At 36.1% G+C, this 25,988-nt stretch overlaps 2 protein-coding genes across 2 annotated transcripts; both read left to right on the forward strand.

Moving 5' to 3' along the window:
- Positions 1-1,533: 1,533 nt before the first annotated feature.
- Positions 1,534-9,439, forward strand: LOC128231605 (tubulin delta chain-like). Its single transcript, XM_052944631.1, has 8 exons — positions 1,534-1,643; positions 3,970-4,074; positions 4,371-4,496; positions 5,256-5,368; positions 5,615-5,798; positions 6,786-7,044; positions 7,482-7,646; positions 8,324-9,439. The coding sequence occupies exons 2-8, from the start codon at positions 3,976-3,978 to the stop codon at positions 8,701-8,703; spliced, it is 1,326 nt and encodes a 441-aa protein (XP_052800591.1). The 5' UTR covers positions 1,534-1,643; positions 3,970-3,975; the 3' UTR covers positions 8,704-9,439.
- Positions 9,440-11,645: 2,206 nt separating this feature from the next.
- Positions 11,646-25,434, forward strand: LOC128230801 (histone H3.v1-like). The gene is made up of 12 exons (XM_052943243.1): positions 11,646-11,755; positions 18,347-18,486; positions 18,813-18,971; positions 19,157-19,263; positions 19,735-19,890; positions 20,685-20,917; positions 21,759-21,950; positions 22,759-22,837; positions 23,319-23,407; positions 23,634-23,776; positions 24,185-24,360; positions 24,777-25,434. The coding sequence occupies exons 1-12, from the start codon at positions 11,646-11,648 to the stop codon at positions 24,903-24,905; spliced, it is 1,713 nt and encodes a 570-aa protein (XP_052799203.1). The 3' UTR covers positions 24,906-25,434.
- The last annotated feature ends 554 nt before the right edge of the window (positions 25,435-25,988 follow it).

Genomic DNA, 25,988 nt, shown 5'->3' on the forward strand with positions numbered 1-25,988 from the left:
GTGTACATGTATCTTAAACAATACCTTTTAGTGGAGAAAAATACTATTTTACGTAGAAAATGCGGAAATAATTTCAAAAATGCAATCGTGCTCAGTGTTCGATGTTCACGGAATCCTGGCTGATATCATTGATATAGAAGAGTCACATAAATTATGACACGATTCAAGAATTCGTCGTGCAAACGTCCAATGTAAACAAAGAAAAACGTCGCATTGACCTTAATTGGCGATGTCGAGCAAAAGTCCGCGACAATTATGTTTTAGTTAACTAGTTATACAAAACGTAACATTTATTCTAAACATAAACATTGGATGCAGCTCGTGTTCTTCCCACAATGTTTTGCGCTCTAAGCCAGATCACCCATCCTCTCTAAACCCCCTACCACAAAAGGGATAAAACCCTAATATTACTATTTCTAAAAATACATGTTTAGCTGTAACTTCTTCCAACGGTATCAGATTTGCTTGCAAATGAAACTCTTTTAAATGTACGAAAGTTGTAAAAATAAAATAAAAATTGCATTAATAGACAAATGACTACACCTGATTATTTGGGTTAATTGCATTGTAAGCTAAAACATTATATTTGATGAAAAGCTTGTTTGATCTGTACATTCTTAATATTACCTTACCTTTAAATCTCCCTCTTTAGCTGATTAAAAGTTAGGGAAAACAGAAAAGTACACTATAAACTTAAACGTCCCATGAATGCCCCACGAACATTAATGATTTCACAGTATGATCTACGTATGCACGTGTATTTCTTGCTATGCATATAGCAGTATTTATGATCGTCATCCAGATAGGTTTCGTTGCCGGTCAGCTGGGTTGACAATATGAGGTAATTAGATAACAACAATGACTATCAAAACAAAATTTGAGGCCAAGTATCTAGTCGATGCAATATGATAACAATAGATGAGCCGGGGTCAACGCTTATCTTAATAGTACAGATGAGAACATGGCGAAAATGGTTACCGGTTTATAATTGTATTTCTTAATACTGTTAAGCTGCTCCCAAAACCACATTCTCATTCATCAGAGGTTTGATAAAGATAAATCCAACGCATAGATACGTGGTACGCATAGCATCATCACTCTGGTGAACGATTATGCCAAAGTCAGTTATCATTTCGTATCATAAACTGTCAAGTATAATAATATTTTAACCTGTTAATGATATAATCATTCTACATTTCACTGCTGCGTGCAATCGTACTGCATGACAATACTCTCAGTCTGTATTTAGCACACTGTCCTTCATTGACTGGGACCAATAATACAATCTTACTCCCAGATGTACATTTATACATGTACATATAAATGTTAAACCTCACATTTTGGTGTAAATCCGTTGGAATCATATCGCCTCATATTGGTTCAACTTACTTCAGCACGTGAATATGTCCACACAATCCTAGTATGTGTAACGTTGTCTTTAAACTAGAAACCTGCTATGCTCGAGAAATGTTGGCAACTTATAGCATAATCGATTAAATTTGTTGAGTGTTGCGCATTGCTCTTCACTAAAGAGGTTTATTGTACTTACTTTAAAATGTAAACAAACCATAATTAAAATGTTTAATTGTTGATGTTTTCTACATGATAGGCGGGAATTACGTGTAAAGTAAACACAATTTAAGGTAGTGTATGTAGATATCTTGTATGGGACAAAACCTCGCTCAGGTAGAAAGTGCTAATACCTTCAAAACTGGTGGTGGTGGTGGTGGTATATCGAATTATGGCTTTTTTGTCGCCTATGATCTCGATGTGCTATCGACTTCATTCGTCGTTATCGTCTCGGTGATATAATTTTCCGTGAACTTAATGCACCAGTCAATTGTAACCACGGCCCCCCCCAGGTCCGGGGGTATACCGGGGATAGCTGGGGAAATGGGCCGTGTTTTTACCTTTCAGGTGGCCCCGCAGTGCTGGGTGAATGCGGTGGTTTTGTCCTCGCTTTAAATATAGCGGGGAATGGACCTTACCTAGGGTCCCTGGGGTGCAGGGGCATTTGGCGGGGATTATACCATCAAAGTCCCCGCTATTCCCTGGACCTGGGGTGGGGGTGGGGGGGGCCGTGGTTACAATTGACTGGTGCATTAACTCTATTTACTTTTTGTGGAAATACGGAAAGTTGTCAAAGAGTTTAATTGATGTTATTTTTTTCTTGCAGTTTTTGATGTATGTCTGTTTGTATTGCGCAGGAAGTCAATAATGAAGTCACAATTTCCTGCTTGGCTCCAGTAGAAATGTCATGCACTTCCCCTGCCAGTATTCCTTTTGTGACCACTAAGCATGAAACATCGTGTCTACAGAGAATTTCTTCTGTGCTTTGTTGTAGTTTTTGTCTTGCATCTAAGCACTTTCAGCAATGAAAAATATAGTGATTTGATGTTTCTGGTACTTTACATGTGTCACAGCAGTTATCTGTATGTTCCGGAGTGATTTTTGCCCAGTGATCTTTGAGACGCGAATGTCTGCTCAGTAGCTGATTCATTAAACTATTAAATTTTCTGTTGTTTTGGCCGACACAAACCATTTTTCCATGCTCATTTGAAACATCATGTTTAGCAACAGATTTTGCTTTGTGGTGGTATTGTAGCGGCCATTTTCCTTCCCTAGCTTTGCATTTCATAAAAAAATCATTTGTCTCACTGATCTTGTGTCAATTTTTTTTATCAATTTCTTGGTCTAGCTTTGCAGCATACCTTGCCCCTACTTTTGCTTGCTGGTCTGCAAGTTCGTTGCCCCTGGTGTTTTTGTGTCCGATTGCAAAACTGATTGCAGTCTGTTTATGAAATTTATAACTAAAACGATCAGTAAAACTGGGTTTGAGGACAAATTTCTCCATTAGGGATTCTTTATCATTCAAAAAATGTACAACATGTAATAATGTCTCTTCAAAGAGAGTTCTTAATAATTTAGTGTTAGTCCACCTGATGCTTTTCAAAAAATGGCATCTATACTCTTTTGATACAGATTATATAAGATTTTACAAATTATTTTCAAAACTCTTATCTGTCTCACAATATATTATGTTAATTTTGCTCTGTTGACAATCATTCCTGAATGATTTCATTCACCTTCATAATTATCATCATCATCATCATCATCATCATCATCATCATCAGCTCATCATAAATTAAGTGTCCTGCAGTTACCAGTATGTTGCAATTTGTCTGTGTCAGCAGCTGGTTGATTTAACAGCTGTTAGTTATTTAGAAGCTATTTTTGGTTTTTATATGCCTATTCATGGAATTGGACATATCATAGTTTCATAGATCTTTAGCATACAGACAGGCAGCATCCAGTATTTCGTCTGATCAACACATTTTAACGCCTTTGTCCAATCATTACCAAATTTAGTCATAATGGGTATGGGCATATTATCTGGACGTGTGCCCTAACCAGTCATTCAGCTTAAAGGCCTAGTTTAAGGAATGTTTGGCATGATAATCCCCTGCTGTGCATCTTCTGCTAATTGCACTGATGTCACAGTAGGGGCCAATTTCCTGTGTTTTCGTTTATTGGCTCAGGGCCATTAAGGGTCCATTTTTATAATAAAACTTCCCTAACTGCACAGCAGGATACTCAGATTGGATATATGATTAGACAATTAGACAATAAGATTAAGATCAATTAACAGAGGTTGTACAAATACAACGTTTTTGGGTGTGGGGGGGGGGGGGCACTTATAGAAGGCTTAAACTAGGCCTTTAAGTCACTTGAGAGTTATTTCCCTTTTGTTATAGAAATTACCTACCTTGATTTGACAAAAACTGTATTTACTGTGTAAGCTCTTAAAATTTAGCTTAGCAAACAACAACTTATCACTAAACTTGGTGTCTTAAAAAGAGGACTGGCGTATTTTGCAAATGTTGGCACTTTTGTTGTTAAATGGGATTACTTAGGACAACCTTAGTTATTTAAATAAAAAGTTAACATTATGTCCGTTGTTTTCAATAGTGCCCGATGTCTGTAGTCACTCTACAAATTGGACAATGTGGAAACCAGGTGGGAGGGCAGCTATTTTCAGGCCTAGTGGAGGATGTCAACACAAAACTTTCACAGGTTTCAAAAAAAGATTATTTTTTTAAGTTTAAGCTATCAATGAGAAGAGTATAGTAGTTATTCTCTTCTTGCATAGTAAAATCTGATAAAATCATCATTTTTTTGTGATTTTCTGACTGTTAGTCATTATTATGTTTGCTTTGGCAATACTTCTTACATTGCCAGTATGGTAATCAACTGTGCATGTATCAACAATAATCATTTATAATACTAAATAATGAAATTTAAATTTTGAAAAATACTATTCGTATTTCAAAACAAGAATGAACAGAAAACATAAATGCAATTGTTTTTAGACAAACCTTGGTCAGCGAGCAAACAGTGATTATACAGATGAAGTCCTGGAGAGGTTCTTCCACTGCCCAGAAAAACCAGGCCAACTTCCACAGGCCAGGGCTGTCATGGTTGACATGGAACCCAAGGTTTGAAAAGACGGTGTTAAATATGTGTATCAGTTTTACAATCACTTATTGTATGTATCCAATGTAGGTGCATGTACATTTATCATTTTCACTGTCTGTGTCATTTTGAAATGGTTTATGTGTATTTATTTTTATAAAGCTGGAATGCATTTAATTTGTCATAATTGGTAATAATTATTTGTATTACTCCATATTTTTAAAAGCGTGTGTATTATGAATGTTGTTTTGGTTGTTTAATTACATTACATTGTCATAGACCTCTTTGGTAAAGATTCTGAAAACTGTTTTATCAAAGAAACTGTTGGTTAACAACTTAACATATTGTATTGTGCAAAAGTTCACAACATCTCAATAAAACTAAATATTCTATATTCAATATCATCATTGGTTACCAACTATTGGCCCACTCTGTTACTCTACATTCATTGAGTGTAACAGAATGGGCACAGTCATGGGTATCCCACAAATGATCATATATAACAAACATATATTTTAGAAATTGTTGTTATTCTTTCTGAATGCATTTATCAATGTAGCTAAATCATATTGACTGTATTCTGATTTTGCTCAATCACTGTATTAAATACATTTGTAACATGAGCTATACTGAAACAGATTCCTTCTTTGATATACCAACTTAAAAATGTGCAAGAAAGTTTAGAGTGGATTCCCAACAAGCTTGATTAAAATTATGTATGAAACTGTATATAAACTGTACAGTAAATAAAAAAGTATTATTTAAGTATATTTTCTACCCAGGCTATAGCCCAGACATGCCTTGAAGCAAAGAAGTCTGGCTTATGGATGTACCCTCCCAAACAACAGTTTTGGCAGCAGAGAGGTTCTGGCAACAACTGGGCACATGGGTTCAAGTATGCTTGTAAACCTGGCATAATTTTTACTCTTTTGGATAGCTTGTTATTGAATGCTATTACTTCATGTCTTGAAATGTTAAGGTATTGATTCAAAACAATGGTTAATAATTTTACGGTAATAAGGTTGAGTACAAATTGCAAAATTTAAAGGCAAAAAGAATCAAATTACTCAAAGAATAATTTTGGTCACCCTGCTGTTGTTTTCCTATAAATTGTTTGATAAAAATCTTCTTATTACTCCAGAGTACACGGCCCTGCAGCGGAGGAGAAGATCTTTGGAATGATCCAGACAGAAGCAGAGAAGTGTGACAATGTGAGTGGCTTTCTGACATTCATGAGCCTGGCTGGAGGTACAGGGTCGGGTGTAGGGGCTTTCATCACCCAGTGTCTCAAGGATGAGTTTCCACATGCTTTCCTGCTTAACCAGGTATGATATATTTTCAATCTTTGGTATACAAAGATGTACCGTAGATGTTTTACAAGATCTATTTACCGAGAAAGATCTATTTACAAAAAAAACAGGAAATGCTTAAATTTATTAATGAATACCTAGAAAAGGTTAAAGCTTTTTTATTTCAGAAGTTATGAAACACAAGCGGTAGCTTTGTTGAATGGTTGTTCTGTGCCATGAATATATCAGTATGTTTTCGTATCATTCAAAGTAGGTCAGTTCATTTGAAAAGGTCCTATGAATTGAAGTACATGAACTTCTATACAATGTTTTCCCCTGTAATACTTAGTCAGTTCAATAATAATTTCAATCTTCTAATATTTATTGTGTTTAATTGTTCATTGTGCTAGAGTCCTATGCCCCTGGTGAGTTAAAATGATAGTCCCGAACTACAATGCCTTGTTGTGTATGTTTGTTGAAGTATGGTCCTATACAGTTGGCAAATTAATAGTCCCAAACTGCTATCAGTGTTGACCCTCTCCTATTTATACCAAGAGTGCTGAGGCTGCACTTATCATGGTGAATGGCAATAATTATAAATGTCTGTATTTTGTACATTTTTTTTAAGATTGTAAGGCCAATTATGTCATAGTGAACTGTAGTTTAAGATTGTATGATCCTATACCATATTGTGTGTGCTTAATTAAGGTGGTATGGGACTATGCCCTTGTAAAGATGCTGGTTCTGCCTGAATGTACCATATTGTGTGTGATTGTTTAAGATCGTATGGTCATATACCTTAATGTGTGTCATGGCCCTATGCCCTGAGCAAGTGCTAGTGCATACTGACTATTCTATATTTTGTAAGATTGTTTAAGATAGTATGTCCTATAACACATTGTGATTGTTAAAGATGGTATGGCCCAATGCTCTGGGAGATGTGATATCCTTGCATTACAGACATATGTCATGTCGTTTTTAAGATGGTATGAGTTTATACCATATTATGAATGATTGTTTAAGGTGGTATGGCCTTATTCCCTGGGCGAGGTGATAGTCCAGAACTACAACGCTGTGCTGACCCTCTCCCACCTGTACCAGAGTGCGGATGCTGTGCTAATCATGGAGAATGACCAGCTACACAAGATCTGTACACAGCTTCTCAACATCAAGAAGCTTGGATTCAAGGATATCAACAAAGTGATCTGTCATAAACTGTTGGGGGTACTGCTGCCCGCTGTGACAGAGAAATATCCTGGCATAAATTCTTCAAATAGCCTTGGTAAGAGCTTTTTAAGAATTGTTTACACTTTTGGAAGTATGCGTGGTTAATTATACTGTAAAAATGTGGGTAGATGCTGATTATCACAGGCTATTTTAGTAAATGAAATTTTTATGCAGTTACACATATCAACTTCTAACTAGACTCTTACATATCTGTTATGAAATGCCTTATTTACTGAACAATTAAAATGATATTTTAAATTATTATAGAGAAAAAATCCACAAATGTAACACAAAAAATGTTCAATGCACTTTCAATATCAGCATTCATATAGAAATTGAATCTGAAAAATAACTATATTTTATAGTAAAAGCTTTTACTCTTTTAAACATTTTAACAAAATCATCAAAAACCATTAAAATGTTTATATGAAGCCTACCAATAACAATATATATAAAAGGGCCTATATTTTCTCTATTTCCCCATCACCACAGGTGTGATGCTGGAGCACCTGGTCCCTTGTCCCTCGTACAAACTACTCACAGTGAAAAACATTCCTCAGATGTCAGATACATCCAAGGACTTCAGTGTCTTCCAGTGGCAGGGCCTCATCAAACACCTCAGACAGATGCTCATTGCTAATGCTGCTATGGAGGAAGGTACAAAGCTAGGATGCATCATTTATCAATAACTTTTTATCTCATCTGCTTTTAAAGATGCATTCTTACTCCCAATTGTGTTTAGTTTACCGAAAAAGGTAAATAAATATCAAAGACATTGACAGTTATGAAGGGTACTGTGTTTAATTTGAAAGAAAGGTGCAGCAAACACGTTACTTCTACCTTATGAGACAATAGTAGATCACTGTAAATCTTTTAGGATTCACCGGTCATTTGATAAATGTGGGTTTACAGCTATTAAATACACGGTTAAAATCTTGTTATCAGTAATTATTATTTTCCAAAAAGGCATTATTTAGTAAGTAGTTAAAGGTTTATCACTTAAGATTTATGATTGTTGTTGATAGTCTTATGCGAATCTTAAAGGATTTTCTGACCAAAAGAAATATTTCTTACATTTGAACGTCATTGGTGAACGCACTTTAATCTTTAATTCCACATGCAATTCACTTTCATAATTACAAAAAAAGTTTATTTATTATAGTTTCCATTACAACTATGGTTACACAACAACATACAGATGTTAACATATAAATATGTTTGAATAATTCATCACAGCGTAGTTGTTCTTAGTAAGAGTTTGAAAGAAATACAATATACTAGTATTTCAGGTTACATTTTTTGTCCAGTTTTGTATCATTTTCCATGTATTCCAGGTATAGACTGGCAGGTTAAGCTTGAAGACAGTCGACGGTCCCTGGCTAACACTTTGATTCTACGAGGCCGAGACCTGGACACGGTCGACACATCCTCGTTCTCTGACCCTCGTCTTTACCCTCCCTGGGTACCCTCAGACAGCCGCCTCTCTGTCTACACCCAACCACGTGTGTTCAGTAGTTACGAAAAGTGTGCTACGTTAGTCAGTAACAATAAGTCTCCAATATATTCGCTGAACTCTGTGATAGACAAGGCTTGGAATATGTTTTCATCACGGGCATATACGCATCTGTATGTGAAGCATGGATTGACTGAAGAGGATTTTGTGGACAGTTTTGTGACTCTTGAACAAGTTGTGGCTAACTATAAGAGTGTTTGATGTTTATACTGCCTTACAAAAAATATAAATGCCATAATACATGTACATGTATTGTGGTATAATTTGTTGAATTTAAATATAAAAAAAATGAAATTTACATCATCATTTTCTTAATTTTGCCGTTCTTAGCTCAACTGAGTAGAAAGTGTGTGGCCATTTACTTCATACTTCATAGTTTAAAATGATATGGTTCTATATCACATTGTGTAGATTGTTAAAGGTGTATGGATCTTGATCAGATTGTGTATGATTTTTAAGGTGGTATGGCCCATGCATGGTAGGATTATATATAGTCCAGACTGACTATGCCATATTTTTTATGATTTTTAAGGTGGTATGGCCATGCATGGTAGGATTATATATATAGTCCAGACTGACTATGCCATATTTTGTATGATTTTTAAGGTGGTATGGCCCATGCATGGTAGGATTATATATATAGTCCAGACTGACTATGCCATATTTTGTATGATTTTTAAGATGGTATGGCCCATGCATGGTAGGATTATATATAGTCCAGACTGACTATGCCATATTTTGTATGATTTTTAAGGTGGTATGGCCCATGCATGGTAGGATTATATATAGTCCAGACTGACTATGCCATATTTTGTACGATTAGTATGGCCTATGCCATGGGCGAAGTGCAGGTCACGATTTTCTTTTCCATATCTTGTTTAATTGTTCATGATTGTTTGGGGCAATGGTCTGCGAGAATTAAAATGCTTGCAACAGACATACATCATGTGGTTTGGCCTTTTAACCATATATAATTAAAATCATATCCCCAATACTTGCTTTAAGCTGCACATTCACAGATTGAACATTTTGACAACTTTTTTATTTGTTGTCTTTGAACAATCCAATTTCTGCGAAAATGCATGGAGTAAAAGTGATATAAGACTGCTATCAAAAACTCAGATTGCAGGTTTTCATATTCATGATCAAAGATTGATGCCATATTAGACATAAATCTTTATTTTTCGAACTTAAATATGAAAAACTACGATCTGATCTTTTGCCAGCAGTCTTATATCACTGGTTATTAGATATTTACGCAAAAGGTGGCTCATTCCAGGACAGAAAAATAAAGAGGTTGTCAAAACGGTAAATCTTTGAGAGTGCAGCTTTAAAATGTAACACTGAGCCTAATGAAATGAAGTGAATGAGTCGATATGATTTTACTGCGATTCCCATATAATAAACAGTGATTTGGTTGCTAAACTGTAACTCTTTCCATGAACATCAGTTAACTGCAGTGATATAAATATAACACTCCAACAATCCAGGTTTAAACAGGTTAAATTTTTTGTCGACCGGTCAGACGCGCAAACTCTTTCCTTCGGTTTAAAATTGGTTATCTTGAATTTTCGTACACATACTGTAAGGTACTGTCACATGTTTCACGAGTCAAAAGTTGCGTTTTCCCAATATATCTCTCTCTCTCTCTATATATATATATATATATATATATATTAGCTGCACCGCTTCGCTTATTACCCTAAAGTCACTATCAGCATAGCGTATAAAGCTGCGTTTTATACCCACCCTACGGCCATGTACTTTCAAAGCTATTTCCTGATAAAGAATTGTTTTAACTTTATAGATAGTTGGGAGTTTGTGAATCGAACCACTATATAGCTTCAGTGGTGTTGCTCTGACACTTCATGCACATTATTATCATGAACAATTCAAGAATCCGATAAGATTTTCGCAAATCATTGCCATGTTGATTCTTGTGTCCTCATACTTAATTTTAAGCTACTTGGAATACAAAATGCTAATGGTTTGCTATTATTAGTCGTAAATCTGTCTGTTTACTCTATTACTTACTCATTTTATACACAAAATTCATGAACACTGTACGGAATAGGTCTTTAAATTGAAGTCACCTTCGGATATATAAAAGGTAACGTTTCATCGTTAAGTAGGTCACTAGGTCAAATAAAATATATTTTTAATCACTATGTATGATTTCTAGTTCAAGGTTGAATATTGTTTAAGACTGGTCAAACAAGGTCATATGGTTAGATAGAGTATAACTTCATCACTATGTATGCATTCAAGGTCAAGGTTGAATATTGGTTATGTCTGGTCAAACAAAAAGAAAATAGGTCAAATAGAATATAACTACATCACTATGTATAAATTCAAGGTCAAGGTTGAATATTGGTTTATTGGTTATGTGCGGTCAAACAAGTAGGTCACTTCGTAAAATTCTTGGAGCAAACAGTTATCTTTATGGAAGTAAAGGGTACTAAGACAACACGGCGTGTTACATGTATTAGCTTACAATTTTGCCAGTTCCAATGGCCAATCAAGATAAATTAAACATGGAAATAATCCCTATGCTAATATCTTAAATGCACTGCCAAACATATAACTTATTTTATAAGCTGTTTTAACATCGTTAACATTATATCGGCGTGTAATACAAAAAAATGAACAGACACGGAAAGTGGGCTTTACGGACGGACGGACGAACGCACGTACGGAATACGCTCGTTCTGTTGTGATATTAAGGACAAACCGTATTTTCTACAATGTCCGTTCGTTAACACTACAATAAATACGTTAATGAATAAAATTATCCATGAGTAAATTATTTTAATCATATTCAACTAATGACCAGCGATTAATTGTTGACCTGATTGGTCTTCAAGGATTAAAACTGGATTAACACAACCGATTGACTTACATGTAGTTCTAATGTTTTTTGATGGGATGTTTGTTTTGTTGTATAACCAAATGGCAGTGAGATAAATTTATCATATGGATATAATGTTATGCTTTTGTACAAAATATTTGAATACGTCACAAATAGTTTATCCTATATGGATTAAAAATCACATCTCGAAGTCCTGCCGTATCGATTTCAGTGTTATGGTGTGAGTTTGTTTGTCATTGGCAGAAAGTACAAGACTTCTCAATAAACATAAGAAATGACGTCGAGACAAGGTACTGCCGCTCGGTCGCAGGGTGGGAAATCACGGGGACCGACCCAGGGGTCACGTGGAGTGACCCGCGGGTCCCGAAATGTCGCTACCACAAGGTAAGGGAGTTAGATAGATATCTGTGCTTGAAGGAATTTATACAAAAGTTACCTAAATCTGAGACAAAAATAATTTTTGTCAAAACGGTCAATCTGTGAGAGTGCTGCTCTTAACAATTCAACCAGTCCATTCCCAGATGTGATGATAATACAAAACATTGATATTTGCCGTATATGATATAATGAAATAATGTCAATGTATGCCAACTAATATTAAATCAAAGTAAGTTCAATATAAAGCGTGTATTAATTCATAAAGGCATACTTATTTATTAGTATGTTTCCCCCTCAAAATTGTACCAGCGACCAAAAATTGTCTAATGTCAAAATGGCAAACCTTTTCGATTGTCATCCTTTTACTGATATGCATTTAATCTACTTAAGCTCACAATTTTGTACCTTAATTAAAATAACAAACCCACAATTCATTGGTTAAAGTTTATCTGAATATCCTACAGTGCAGTTGTGGAGTTTTTGTTATAGAAATTGACCCTAAATGGCCCTGAGCCAATAAACAAATAAACAGGAACAGTGCAATTAGCGGGAGATGTACAGCATGTCATGCCAAACATTCCTTAAACTAGGTATTTAAGAATGTACAAGACACTTGAGGTATAGGTCGATTGGTCTGAGAGGAGGAACCCATGGATACATAGCCAAAGCCCATTAACAACCCCTTCGCGCAGGAAATTTACGGCAAACACATGTAGAATCGAATCGAGCCAGAAAAGCGGGAGCCGCCAACTCGCTGGGCCGAGAATGGAGTACACGACGATATTGACGCACGAAACTTTTGGCAAGACTCAGTTGGACATTCCAATAATTAAGGACTGCATGAGCAATATGTTCGAAGATCGTAGGATTCTATACAATACGCTCCTATTAAATACGGAACGATATCATCCAAACATCAAGCAGTTGCTATTAACAAGTGAAACTTTAAGCCGATTTAAGAAAAAAAATACGTAAAAGGGCTGCCTTCAAGAACAAAAAGTGTTATCCATACCAGTATATTAGTCGGTTTTAAAATTTCGGCATGCCCCATCCGGAGGTATATCTATCGGCATTTTCGAGACGTTATCCGCACCAGTATACTAATCGGTATAAATACCAGTATGCGCTGTTTTAAATTTTAGCATGACCCATCCGTAGGTATAATACGGGCGTCCTCGGAAAGTTATCCGGACCAGTATATTAGTTGGCATACAGTGTAAGCGAAAATTTTGGCATGACCCGTCCAGGGTTATAATATCGGTGTTTTTGAGACGTTATTCGTAACATCGTATTCCTAAGCGTTTAATATCCAGGTTTACAATCGAGCTTTATTTCATAGAGTTAATCTTTCACCGGCCACCTACGCTTCCTAGTCAAATAGCCCCCAAGTCAAATAGCCCCCACTCACATTTTGAAATTGGTCAAATAGCCCCCAAAAAACGCCCCCACTTTTTTATGTGTATGTATGCATACTTATTTTATTCCAAAACATTTTTAAACCTTTATTTTACAAAATGAAGTGCAATTAACATTATTTGTATATTAATAAATCTGACAGTTTTACCAAGTAAGAATATCAAACGCTTTAAAATATTACTTATAAATAATATATTAATACATCAAATCTACATTTTAACTGCCATAACTTTTTTGTGTTTTTCTTTATTTTAATATTGATTACGCATCGAAATTAAGTAACAACAAGAAAATAAAAAAAATAAAAAAAAATTTGGAATGATTTACATTTTATTCACCTCTATGAATCAAATTTTCCTCTTCAGACAAACAGAATGTACATAATATATCATTAACAATATTCATTTTAAACAAAAGTGATTTTAGTTAAAATCCTATGTATAATTCTTGTTTGAACCCATTGAATATTCTGGGTGAGTATCTAAATCGGAGCAGTACCTTATTATGGAACACTCATTAAAAAATGTTTTTTCCCGATCAAGATCAGTTTACGAGTTTAGTCAATACAGACGCTTGCCTTAGATACAAGTTCCAAAGAAAACAATTATCCGGTAAGTATTTCACATACTGCTATCATTTAAAGTTTTTCATGTTCAAATGTCAAAACATGGCACGTGCTTGAAAGACTTCATGCTTGCCACAATCACAGCATACTGGTACAGCCGGTATTTTACTGCAATCATCAAATTTTACTCACAAAAATGACAAAAAACAACGACAAACAAACTGGAAATAACAATTATTAATTTACAAACAAACATGAATAATCCAATATACACTTTAAAAATTGTCATACAGCACCACATTCATGAACTCATTTCTACAATGAAAGCTTTGCTAACAATCAATAATTTCAAACTAAATCTAAATTGTAATTAAAAATATCAAATAGAAGGTGTGCAAACTAAATTATTTGAAGTCAGTTATTAAGTCCGGAGTGATACTAAAGTATTTATATTTGTATATTTATTGGTGGAATAAATTTGCGGTTTCGTCAGATATCCGGGGAAAATAGCTTATATCTTTTTAACAAAAAAATATCACAACAAAATGGTGTGTACCATTCTCTTGCATTTTTTTCAGATTGTTAAGGGCCATTTTCATATTAAAAACAACAAAAATACGGACAGTTCATACATTTTATTTTGTTAGCATATTTTAGTTGTTCAAACAATCAATAATTATATCTCTTTGACATTTTAGAATTTCATATTGTTGGGCTGTTTAAGTTTTCTTATAACGATCGTTCTTTCTCAGGTCAAACCAAATACTTTTTGCTGCAGTGCGCCACATTTATTGCCGTACTCTGTCGTTGCTAGTTTGTTCTGAAGAAAGGGTTTTTCGATATTGTTAAGTATCGGGACGATATATTTAAGCGCAGATTCGTTTTCAGCGCTTCTGGCCAAAGGCAGTAATTGTAAGTTAAGGCTGCTTATGTCCGTCATATTTGTATTATGAGCTAGTACACTGTTAGTATATTCAATATATTTCGTAGAGGCATAAACTTAATTATGTTTTTTTTTTTTCAAATTCCAAGAGTTGGAAATTTGGTACTTGACATACAAAATCTCAAACAATTATGTCACATTCTTACTCAGCAAACAAAGCATTGTGAACACTCGAGTGAAAAATAACAGATTTAAGAAACAGAATATGCGTCAGATGAACAAAATAACGAAGTTGAATCAAACGTGAACGGATATTTGCTTGATGGTTATGATAATGATGCGTTTAAAGACGTTGAAACTGAAAAGAGGTTCAAATTCAGGAGATTTAACCAACTGTTCGAAACAGCCAGCAGAACTGAATATTTATGCGACATTCGTAAAACATAAATCCGGTTTAATGGCACTGGGTAAACGACAAAGACATAGTACATAAAAACAAAAAAGTACAAACAATAAGCATGGAAGAACAGCACAAAATTCCACAAACAGCACAGTGCATTCATACTATATATATAAAAAAACAGTGTATGTTTTTCAGTAATTGTTAGGTACCGCCTTGGAATGGTCAGTAAAATGTAAATTTACTGGGGGTTTAAACCAGTTTGTGTACACAATCTCACTCTCTCAACATTCCTGAATAAAGTGACGCGGCCTGTCAGTCAAACTGGCCGGACGATACCCGACTGACCAATCAGCGTCCATATTAGGCGGGGCTTATCAGTTACTCGTTGCTATCCGCCATGACCTCCGACAATCTGCACTTACCAACAGTAGTGTTATAACTCTGTTTTGCTATATATTAAACAAAAAACATGTATTTTTTTGAGAGATAGTAAAGACAAGGAAATGTATAATACTGACAGACATTTTCCCTTAGTGCTGCTCAAATTATGCAAATTATGCACTTTTTTGGAATTTGTTTGATAACAAAATGACCTTTCGGTAGACAATTTCAACCCTCCAAGTTCTTAAAGTGACCGTACATATGATAATATACGTAATATGCTTCGGATTTAAAACTTACCGCACAAGGAGGAAAATTTCAAAATCAAAAAAAAATGCGAGATGTCGTCAATATTATACACTAATACTCTTAAATTCTCATTTTATGACTAACGAAAAAGATATACATTTGCATTTAAGTTTGTTTGGACAAACTGTTAGTGAAAAAGACAGTTTAGTTGATCTAAGTTACATTTTTTTAATTAAATTAAGATAAAAGATCAAATATCATATAGCTAAAACAAAATCATCTTCGTTAATGACGCAAATCAATGTATAAACCTGTGCATTTATAATGACTATGATCACTTCTACATGTAACTCCTAAATGTATGTTCCTTGTAGGAACAGTTTCGCATTTCATCTTATACGGATATTTATTCATTGAGAGAAACATTACGGTAGTTATATCAATAATAATAATTCACTAAACTTGTATAGAAGGTGATTTTAATGGAAAAAGGAAGACAAACAGCAAAATCCATTTGATCTAAACAAAAATAATTTTTGTTGACTTTCGTAAAGGAAATTAATACATGTTTTGTTTCCCTAAATTTGAGGTTTACAATAGAGACTGCCTTTCTACTGAAACAAAATTCCGACGTTTTTTAGAAATTAATTATTCTAAACTTTAGACATTAAAATATTTCTACCAGAATCAAGCATTGAATTTAATAAATTTTAATTGCTAACTAATTTAATGTTATACTAGCTTTGATTGCTAGTTTTTACCATGTTCCATGCATTTTTTATCTGATTTTCAAGTATAAATTCTGAATAATTATCGTCTGCTTCTGTGTTCATGTCGGAGGGCCCTTACTAAAGGGTCACGTGACACTGTAGGCGTAGCCTTATCAAATCGGCGTGGTGTTAATTACGTAAATTGCTGAACGTCATTTTCCGTGTTTCTTTGACATTTGCTTTCCGAGTCTTTGCCGAAGTCTCGTTTAAAATAGGATTTCTTGATTTTTCTATTCATATATAAAAAAGCACTAGATGTGTTTATCAAGGATTGTTAGGTACCGCCTTGGAACGGTCAGTGATATGTTAATTTACTGGGTGTTTAAACAAGTTTGAGTGCACAAACCTCACTCTTATCCCAAAAATCCTAAATAAAGAAAACACGCAAAAGGAAACCTGTTTACAAACAGAACTTGATCTTGATAATGCATACACACATCCATGATGAGAAAGAATCTATCGATTTTGTTTGAACATTCGTTCGCAAATAAATGAACATAAAACGTACTTATGTTTTGTTTTTTCATTGATTTCAACAAAATATCATGCAAATTCTTGTTGTTTTTTTGTTGAAAAAATATAGACAGGTAGCTTCATTATGTTTTTTATCATCATACCATCAATATAAGAATTCAAGTTTGAAATTTCATCATTCAATTGTTGGTTTTCCCTGGTAAGTAATTGTTCTCGCGATGATTTGTGTTGATTTTCTTTGGTTATCATGAGAATCTTTTGCTGAAGAGCACAGCATTTTGTTCGGTATTAAGTCGCTCCTGTTTGTTTTGTATGAATGAGTTTTCGAGTTTGTCCTGAATCCTTGATCGCTGTCTCGTGTCTGTACGCTACAGCACTAGGCCTGGGCCCAATTTCTCGAAAGTTCTCCAGCTAAACAGGCTAAAGTACCTTATTTCAATTAGCCGAAATACTGGAATTTGGATGAATGAAAAATGGTTTATTGAGATTATCATAAAGATAATTCCTATCAAACGTATAAATATTCTTCAAGAAGTTAATGTTATGCAAATAATTGAAAAACAAAAATAGTATGCTTAGCTTAATCCTGTTACTTAAGAAATTCGCATCAAATGAGTTATGGATAGTAACTTGCCAAATATAATTGAATTTTATTTCCATAATATAAGCAAGACAAAAATTGTTCTGATTACAAACAATCTCAAACTTCTCATGCAATTCAAGCGAATCTATTAAACAGTAACCCATTAATGTAATATTTAGTGAAGATGAAAACATACTTGAAATGGCAGATGACTATTTGCGATATATCGAAGAACAAACGACGAAAGGAGAAGAAACGATGCAAGATGACAACCCAGTGGGTGTAGTTTGCAACATGAGACGTTGCTTTGCGTGTGACGGTTATTGTTCTGATGATAATTTCGAGGGTATTGAAACCGAAAACGAGGAAGGAGATGTCTACGAACGAGGAATACCTAAAATCCAAGGAAAACATATATTCGACGAGGCAGTCCTAGATCAATTGAATGGAATGACTCAAGGAGATATGTTGAATAAATATAGATGAGGTTTTGTGAACAAGCATCAACAAATAAATGTTGTCACAAACCATATCAAGAAGAAACATAATGTTGAAGAAAAGAATATAAGAATCAAGTTATCGAAATAATGGATCAACAAGTTGGAAAAAAATACTTTAATTTCTAAAGCGGTTTATAGAAATTCGATGATCACATAATTCACATAACTGTACAATGTACTATTTTGTGCTAAGTATATGTTTTTATTGGGTTTTTTTGGACGGTGGCCTTTGATTAAAAAGTTTACTAAATAAATTGTACTCAATTAAGCATCAACTAGCACTTGTATGATTGCTTCTTGTTAGTTCTGTGAATCAGCATAGAGATTAAACGTCTTGCTTAAGACTCAATACTCTTTAACACTCTATCAAAAGAGGGAGCCAGGCTCAAACTGCACTAGACGAGGAGGATGAAGAAGAGGATGGAGTCACCCAGCCGGGGACGCGTGGAGCAACAACCACCGCTGGAGGCCCCAAGAGCCTCTTTGACCCCGCCGCTCAAAGCCGGGCGCAAGGTTTGTAAACATCTGTATGTGTATGTAGGGGGGGGGGGTCGAACCGTAAATACCAAGCCAAAGAAGAGGACATGTAATATCCCAGCTAGGGGCGCGTGAACCGACAACTACAGTCGGTCGTACCAATGGATTTGGATGTACATATTCCCTTTGTCATCGTACACATGCTTACCCCTTGCACAAGCAAAACTTTGTCCGGATATGCCATACCAACTGGTTATAATGGATTGGCGTTGACACATTACTCTAAACATAATGAAAATTGACCACTGATTAGCTATACACCATTACATATACATATACATACAAGTACTCCCAAAATACAGGTGGTGATGACGGAGATGGGGTAAAAGCAGACGATATCTGGAATAAGTTTGTGTCAGACGACCAGGACGTGGTGCGCGCGCCAACGGCTCAGACACGTGTAACGGGCACGCGCAGTTCACAGCGTTCTCGTGTCACCGGCTCGCAAGAGGGATCTCAAGGTAGGCGTCTCGTGTGCTTTGTGTGTTCTTTTTTGTTGTTATAATTTTATCATTTTTGTCAATCAAGATATACACATTTAATAAACGATTTTAATTTTTCTATTTTACTCACTTCTAAATCACAACATGAGGCCATCTAACTATTTGATATTATCATTTTATTCTTAATGTTGAGTTTTCCTTAGGGTCCAAGCGTCCTTCTGAGTTGGAGGAGGAAGAGGAGGAATCATCAGAGGACGATGACCGCACAATATACAGCGATTACTACCTCCCTCCAGCTTATATCAGAGAGGTATAATTACTCATGAAAAGGTTGGCCAGCCGAGCTTGCCGAAGATGTCTGAGAAGTTATGATAGCATGGATGTGCGGTTCAACATCAAATGCCTATTATATATAAGTTGAGAGTTTGTCTTACCATCATCCTCCGACAATCTGCACTTACCAACAGTAGTGTTATAACTCTGTTTTCTATATATTAAACACAAAACATTTATTTTTTGAGAGATAGTAAAGACAAGGAAATGTATAATACTGACATTTTCCCTTAGTGCTGCTCAAATTATGCAAATTATGCAATAAGTTTGAATTTAAAATTGTTCTAAAACAACACCTTTTATATTACAGTAATTACCAACTCTCACCAAGAATACCAAATGGACACAAATAAAGATGTTGGTAAAACGTTGGTTCTTTTTCTTTGCCCTTTTTGTTTTAAACTTTATATACTATTTCGTTCATTTATATACTATTCCGTTCATTTAGGAGATCACAGAGCCGCGTGCGGAGATCACTGACAGCCACGAGGCGTGCAGCTGTTTCCCGAACCGCAGCGACCGGCTCCGGGGATCCATGTTATACGACAAGATCGTCTGTAAACACACCGGCCTAACCGGTCACACTCAGCCTGGCGTCTTCAAGGTTAGTGTACTGGAGAATTGTCTTATGTGTTTTGTATGGATCTATTCTATAATACAATACCACCTGTAAACAGACAGGCCTCAACGGTCAAACTCAGCCTAGCGTCGTCAATGTGAGTGAGTACTCTTGAGAATTGTCTTATATGTTATTCATGGATCCATTCTATGATACAAGACCACCTGTAAACAGACAGGCCTAACCGGTCACACTCAGCCTGGCGTCTTCAATGTGAGTGAGTGCATCTGAAAAAATTCTTATATGTTTTGCATGGATCCATTTTATGATAAAAGACCACCAGTAAACACACCGGCCTCACCGGTTCACCCTTCACACTCAGCATTGGGCCTCCAATGTTAGTCTGTTATGGTTTGTGTTCGCGAAGCCGGACACATTGTCTTTCCTCAGGGTGCTCCGGTTTCCATGGCCTAAAGCATACGACAACACTCTAGCATATCAGCGTGCCGACCAGCGCGACTAGTATAACGTTGTTATAACTTCATGTGTTACATATTCGTTGACTGCTAAATTACACAGTCATTTATTCTTTAAAACACCAGGATCGGACGGTTCATGTATGAAAATGTATGAAAACAAAACCGTCACCATTGCATGTTCACATGATGGGCCATGGAATCTAAATATGTTTGAACAAATAGTTTTGCACACAATCCATAACAATTATTTTAGACAGTCACCTGAGATATGCCTACCATGGTGTGTAATAAAGTACCAATTTAACTTTTCGTTGCCATTCCTAGTAATAATGCACATACTTTTTCAATCATATTGTCTAGTTTATGCCGTTCTGGAACGAGAACATGGAGGAGCCCCGTAAACTGCGCAAACGTGACATGCGCATCACTCGCACCAAGTTTGTGTTTGGATACCCTCGGCCCCGCATGGAACTTCTTTCTGAAAGCGAGGAGGATGAGGAGGAAGGTGGAGAGGAGGAGGATGAGGAGGAGGAGGATGCGAGGAGCAGGCTGAAAACAGAGGGAGGCAAGAGCCGGAAGACGGAAACACAAAGGTGATGCACAATGCAATTTTATCCGTAGTTTTATTGTCGACATTATCTTTTCTCATATTTAAGCGTGACTGGTTTGCTTGGTGTATTTCGCTATATACCACTTAATGTAAAAGTTAATTCCTGGGGCGGTATTCATAAAACTTCTAAAGTCATTTGGACCTAACTTAAGTCACTTTCCTAATTTAGTTCCCCTTAAGACATATGAAATAAAAAAAAAAGAATTTCCAAAATACATTATTTTCATCGACTTTATTGAAAAAACAACAACAATACGTTAATGCTTGAAACACATGTACATCTCTATCAATCAGACTATGATTTTTTAAAGAAAGTTAGTAAATTACTTAAGATGCTTTATAAATACGGCCCCAGTATTATACATCCCAGTATTATACATCCCAGTATTTTAAAGCTGCACTCTCACAGATTTACCATTTTTACAACTTTTTTATTTTTTGTCTTGGAAAGAGCATTTTTTTAGTAAATAGCTTCAAACCAGTGATATAAGATTGCTGACAAAAAATCAGATCGTAGATTTTCATAATTCTGTTCAAAAAATAATGTTTTATGGCCTAAACTGTTACTAACGGTTTAAGAAATATGCATCAAACATCATTTTTTTAACTTAAATACCAATATTCTTTTTTTTTTTTTAGCAGTCTTATTTAATTGGTTTCCATGGATTTTCGCAAAATATGGCTCGTTCCAAGACAAAAAATAAAAAAGTTGTCAAACGTTCAATCTGTGAGAGTGCAGCTTTAAGTTTGTCGTTACATACTTTGTTGACGACATCGTAAGAAAACTGAATGTTTTAACTGTAACACTATTTTGTTCATGACAGGACCGCGAGGACTGCAAAGACGTCGAAAACGCGGGCAACCGAAGACGACAGCGAGTATGACAGTGAAGATGATGAGTACGACGACGATGATGACGAAGATGACGAGGAAGATTATATTCCCTTTGAGCTGCCACAGATCGGATACCCACATACACCTTCACTTCCGCCAAGCAGCCAGAGCTTCCGGTCAAGGTATTTATTCTCAACGTATAACAGTTTGAACAATACCAATCGTACTAAATTATTGATGTCAAGATAAAAATTAAAAAGGCGACAATTAAGTCGATGACGCTTGGGACCAACAGAAAAGCTCGAGTTTCCATAAGTCTTCTGTCTCTTAACATATAAAAAGAAGACATATACATGGAAGAACAATTAACCGTGTGATCCGAAACGTCGGGAAACTCGAGCTTTCCGGTAGATCCCAAGCGACCTCGAGTTACCGCAAGTATACTGTAACATATCACGGACTTTTAGACCAGATCAATGGTTTATAGTTCCATAAACATATTCATCTTTGCGCAGTACTAACATGGTGTGTACCATTGGAAAGATGGCAAGCACATACACATCACTTGTTAAAAAAAAATGTCCTATAATATTTCCTATTTTAAAAGAAAGGATTTTTTCAACTTGTTAGTATTCCATTGCTGCTCGGAAAACATTCAAAACTGTTTTCCGAGATTGGTTTGATGAGCTCCGAACTGTTGTCCGCTATATACAAAACATTTGCGAATTTAATTGACCTAAATTATACTTTTGTTCCACGAATTGCTGCTTTATCATCATCATCATCATCATCATCATCATCATCATCATCATCATCATCATCATCATCATCATCATCATCATCATCTCGTCATCATCATCATCATCATCATCATCATCATCATCATCATCATCATCATCATCATCATCATCATCATCATCTCGTCGTCATCATCATCATCATCATCATCATCATCATCATCATCATAGCTACCCCATGTTCCCCTTGCAGGTACAGCGTATACACGCCCAGTGTGACGGACGAGCTGCCCCCTATCTCAGGGCCCAGGACACAAACCTCTCAGACCAAGGTGCGGTATAGAGAAAACAAGGACTTTATTCATGCTAGCATAAAACTAGTATTAAGAAAAGTGGAAGCATTAATGTGAAAAGCCCGAGGTTGAGGCCGAGTAACCAAAATTCTAGTAAGAGTTTGCAAATATACATTCGCACAAAATACGAAAATACTCTGCGTGCGTGCCTTCAACATTGTCCGTGGATGTAACCTACTAAGAACCGTTGTACATTTTTATATACAGTCGAACCTCGTTGGCTCGAGCTCGTTTGGATCGTGTTCCTTGTTGCTCGAACTGGATGTAAAAGACCCATTTATTTATACTGAAGGTAAGAAAACCCATTTGGCTCGATATTTCCAAGGCTCGAAGTATTTTCGCCGGTTCCTGAGAGTTCGAGCCAACGGGGCTCGACTGAAAACGTGTATTTAGTTTTAACCTTTATACATGCAAATTTAACCAATTAAGTTTTCTTATTGCTGTTCGTTTGTTGACACAGCGCACACACAAGACGCAATTCACCGTACCATCTCAAGGTGGACAGACGAAAAAATCTGAGAAGACGGCCAAGGAGTCCAAGAAAGACAAGTATGATTCATTTTCTTTGATATATGACAAAACAACTATATTAACATAACGAGGGGTAATTAAAAAAAGTTCTGAGTTGTAAAATTCTAAAAGGATTCTGACATACCCACGATATGGCATTATACTTATGCAGGAGTTTTAAAAAAATGGTGCCGTTTTTCTACGTGTTTTTATCGATCGAAAAAAGGAAAGATAATATGAACAGTCTGGATTGTTACCATTCTAGGAGCAAGGGCAAAGCGGAGTCGATAAACAGCGGATACGACGACGACGGTCGGAGCCGACGGACGGCGGAGAGCCGACAATCCCTTCCCGACGGTCCCGTAATAAGCACTGCCCGCACGTTCCAGGGGAAATTCTATGACCCCGGTATGTAACTATAAACTAAACATTACTATCTGTACGATCTACTTGTGCCGTAAAATATCGAAGCCAATGGACGGCGAAAAGTCGAAAATCTTCTGACTAGAACTACAAACACATTTCCAAGTTCTGACGACAAAAACAGAGTGTTATTTATTCATCAAGATCACGAGATCTAAACTTTCATCCTCGATACCCTGTCTATTTATTATGTTTACCTCCATTGAATATATTTTGCACAGTATTCGAAAACTTTATATCGTAAGTCCAGACGATAATCTGTTTGACAAGTAACCATCTGTGGTAAGAACCACAGTAAACCCTTTGTACTGTAAGTGGCTTTGGGCATTTCCGTGTAGGTGTTCCCAGGAAAACAAAATTAACACAGTTTACAAAGTGCCTGTTTTGTTTCAGTAACAAAGCAAGTGATGTTGTATGATATCGGGACGTTGCCTGGCCAGCGACTTCCGGTAGGAAACATCGAACCGATGTTTAAGCCTCCAACAGCCCAGTCGGTAAAGCCGGCAACAAACGATCAGACCAAACCCTCGGGCTCCAAGCCTGGTACATCGGAGAGCAAGAAAAGTCAGGTATGTGTTTGCATTTGTATAATGTAACTTGGTTAGCACTTTATGAACGTTGTATCTGTTACATGGCTGCTTCAAGTTTTTGCTTTTACAAACTTCTAGGAACATTTTTTTTTAAAACTAGTGTTATTCCAATGAAACAAAACTTCAAGTTGCATTTGGTTTAGTTTTTATATCGAGCTGCTATTGGAACTGAAAAGGGTTTCTATTTATAAAATAAATATCCCACCTGGCGGGCGTATGTACATTTACGGCATTTAAAAACAAATATTTCTGAAGAGTTTATGCCATTTTAATCTAAGCGCTATTTATAATAGAAAACTTATTGTCAAAGTCATATCACCATGGCCTATGTCATTTTCGATATCTGCTTGTTCACGACTAATTATAGTGGTATCCGACCGTTTTTCTATCTCCAGGCGAGCCACCACAGCGCTCCAAAGGCGGCGGTTCTGGGCGCCGTGTTTTTATCTAACCTTCTGTCCAAGAACAAGAAAAACAAAGAAAACTTTGAAGCCGGGTATGACGAGGAGGAGACGCCCGCCTGATATTTGTCCATCCGTGCGTCATTGATATCCATAGGATCATCCATACTGAGTTCTGGCTGCCATCACTGCAGTGCGTCGTTGTCAACTGCGCACTGGTCAGTGTGTATGTCGGTCTGCATATTCGCGTCCATCAGACCATAAAAGTATCACTGTCAACTGTGCACTGATTGGATATTCGTGCGTTCCTATATTATTGCATGGCGCCAAAAAGACGATCCATGTTGTTTGCCATCACTGTTGTTCAACGATGTCCACAAGTCTTGAACACTACGGTCTAGTGTTTTAACTTGGCATGTGTCTGGCCACATGTTCGTGCGTTAGCTTCATGTATACCCTGTAAATTGCGCCGCCGCAAATATTGCCGCGCTGATGCAACGAGAGTGGTTCATCTCGCCTGAATGTCCGTACACATAGCATGGAAAAACTAATTCAAAATGTTTCTTTATACAAGTTAAAATTGTTTACATGTTTATCACAAAATATTAAAAAAATATGAATAAATTTATTTGCAGGCAGTTTTCCCAAACGAGTCTGGCATTATAGTTCTTTTTAAACAAGCTAAAACAATAACAAAGAGATATCAACCCTATAACCAAAAGTGTTTTGTGTTAAAAATAAAAGTCCTATCTTCCCGCATTTGTCACAAAAGGGTCATTAAATGAAATTGCATCGAAATAACCAGTTACCCATGAAAGAGTAAGGGCATAACAGGGCAAAATCATACATATCATATTTTATCATTATATATTAATTTGAAATGGAGATATGAAGTCAATACCTTTCCTGTATTTAAGTAACAGTGAACTGGACAACGGATGCTCAACCTTACATACTGGTTAGCATTCCTCATAAGTCTCGTGATTCTGACTCATACACTTATCACACAAGATATCATGCTTCATATGCATTTTAAGGCCAATGACTATTACTGGTGGCAGCCACACGCAATACCACTGGTACTCAATTCCATATGCTGGTTAACAAGCCTGTTAAGTCACATGACTTTGGCTCTTAAACTTTTGGAGATATACGCCATATGTTCACAATTTCAAGGGTCATAACTCTTCACTTATAAGGCGAAGC

The sequence above is a fragment of the Mya arenaria genome, chromosome 4 (assembly GCF_026914265.1).
Source record: "Mya arenaria isolate MELC-2E11 chromosome 4, ASM2691426v1".
Taxonomy (NCBI): Eukaryota; Metazoa; Mollusca; class Bivalvia; order Myida; family Myidae; genus Mya; species Mya arenaria.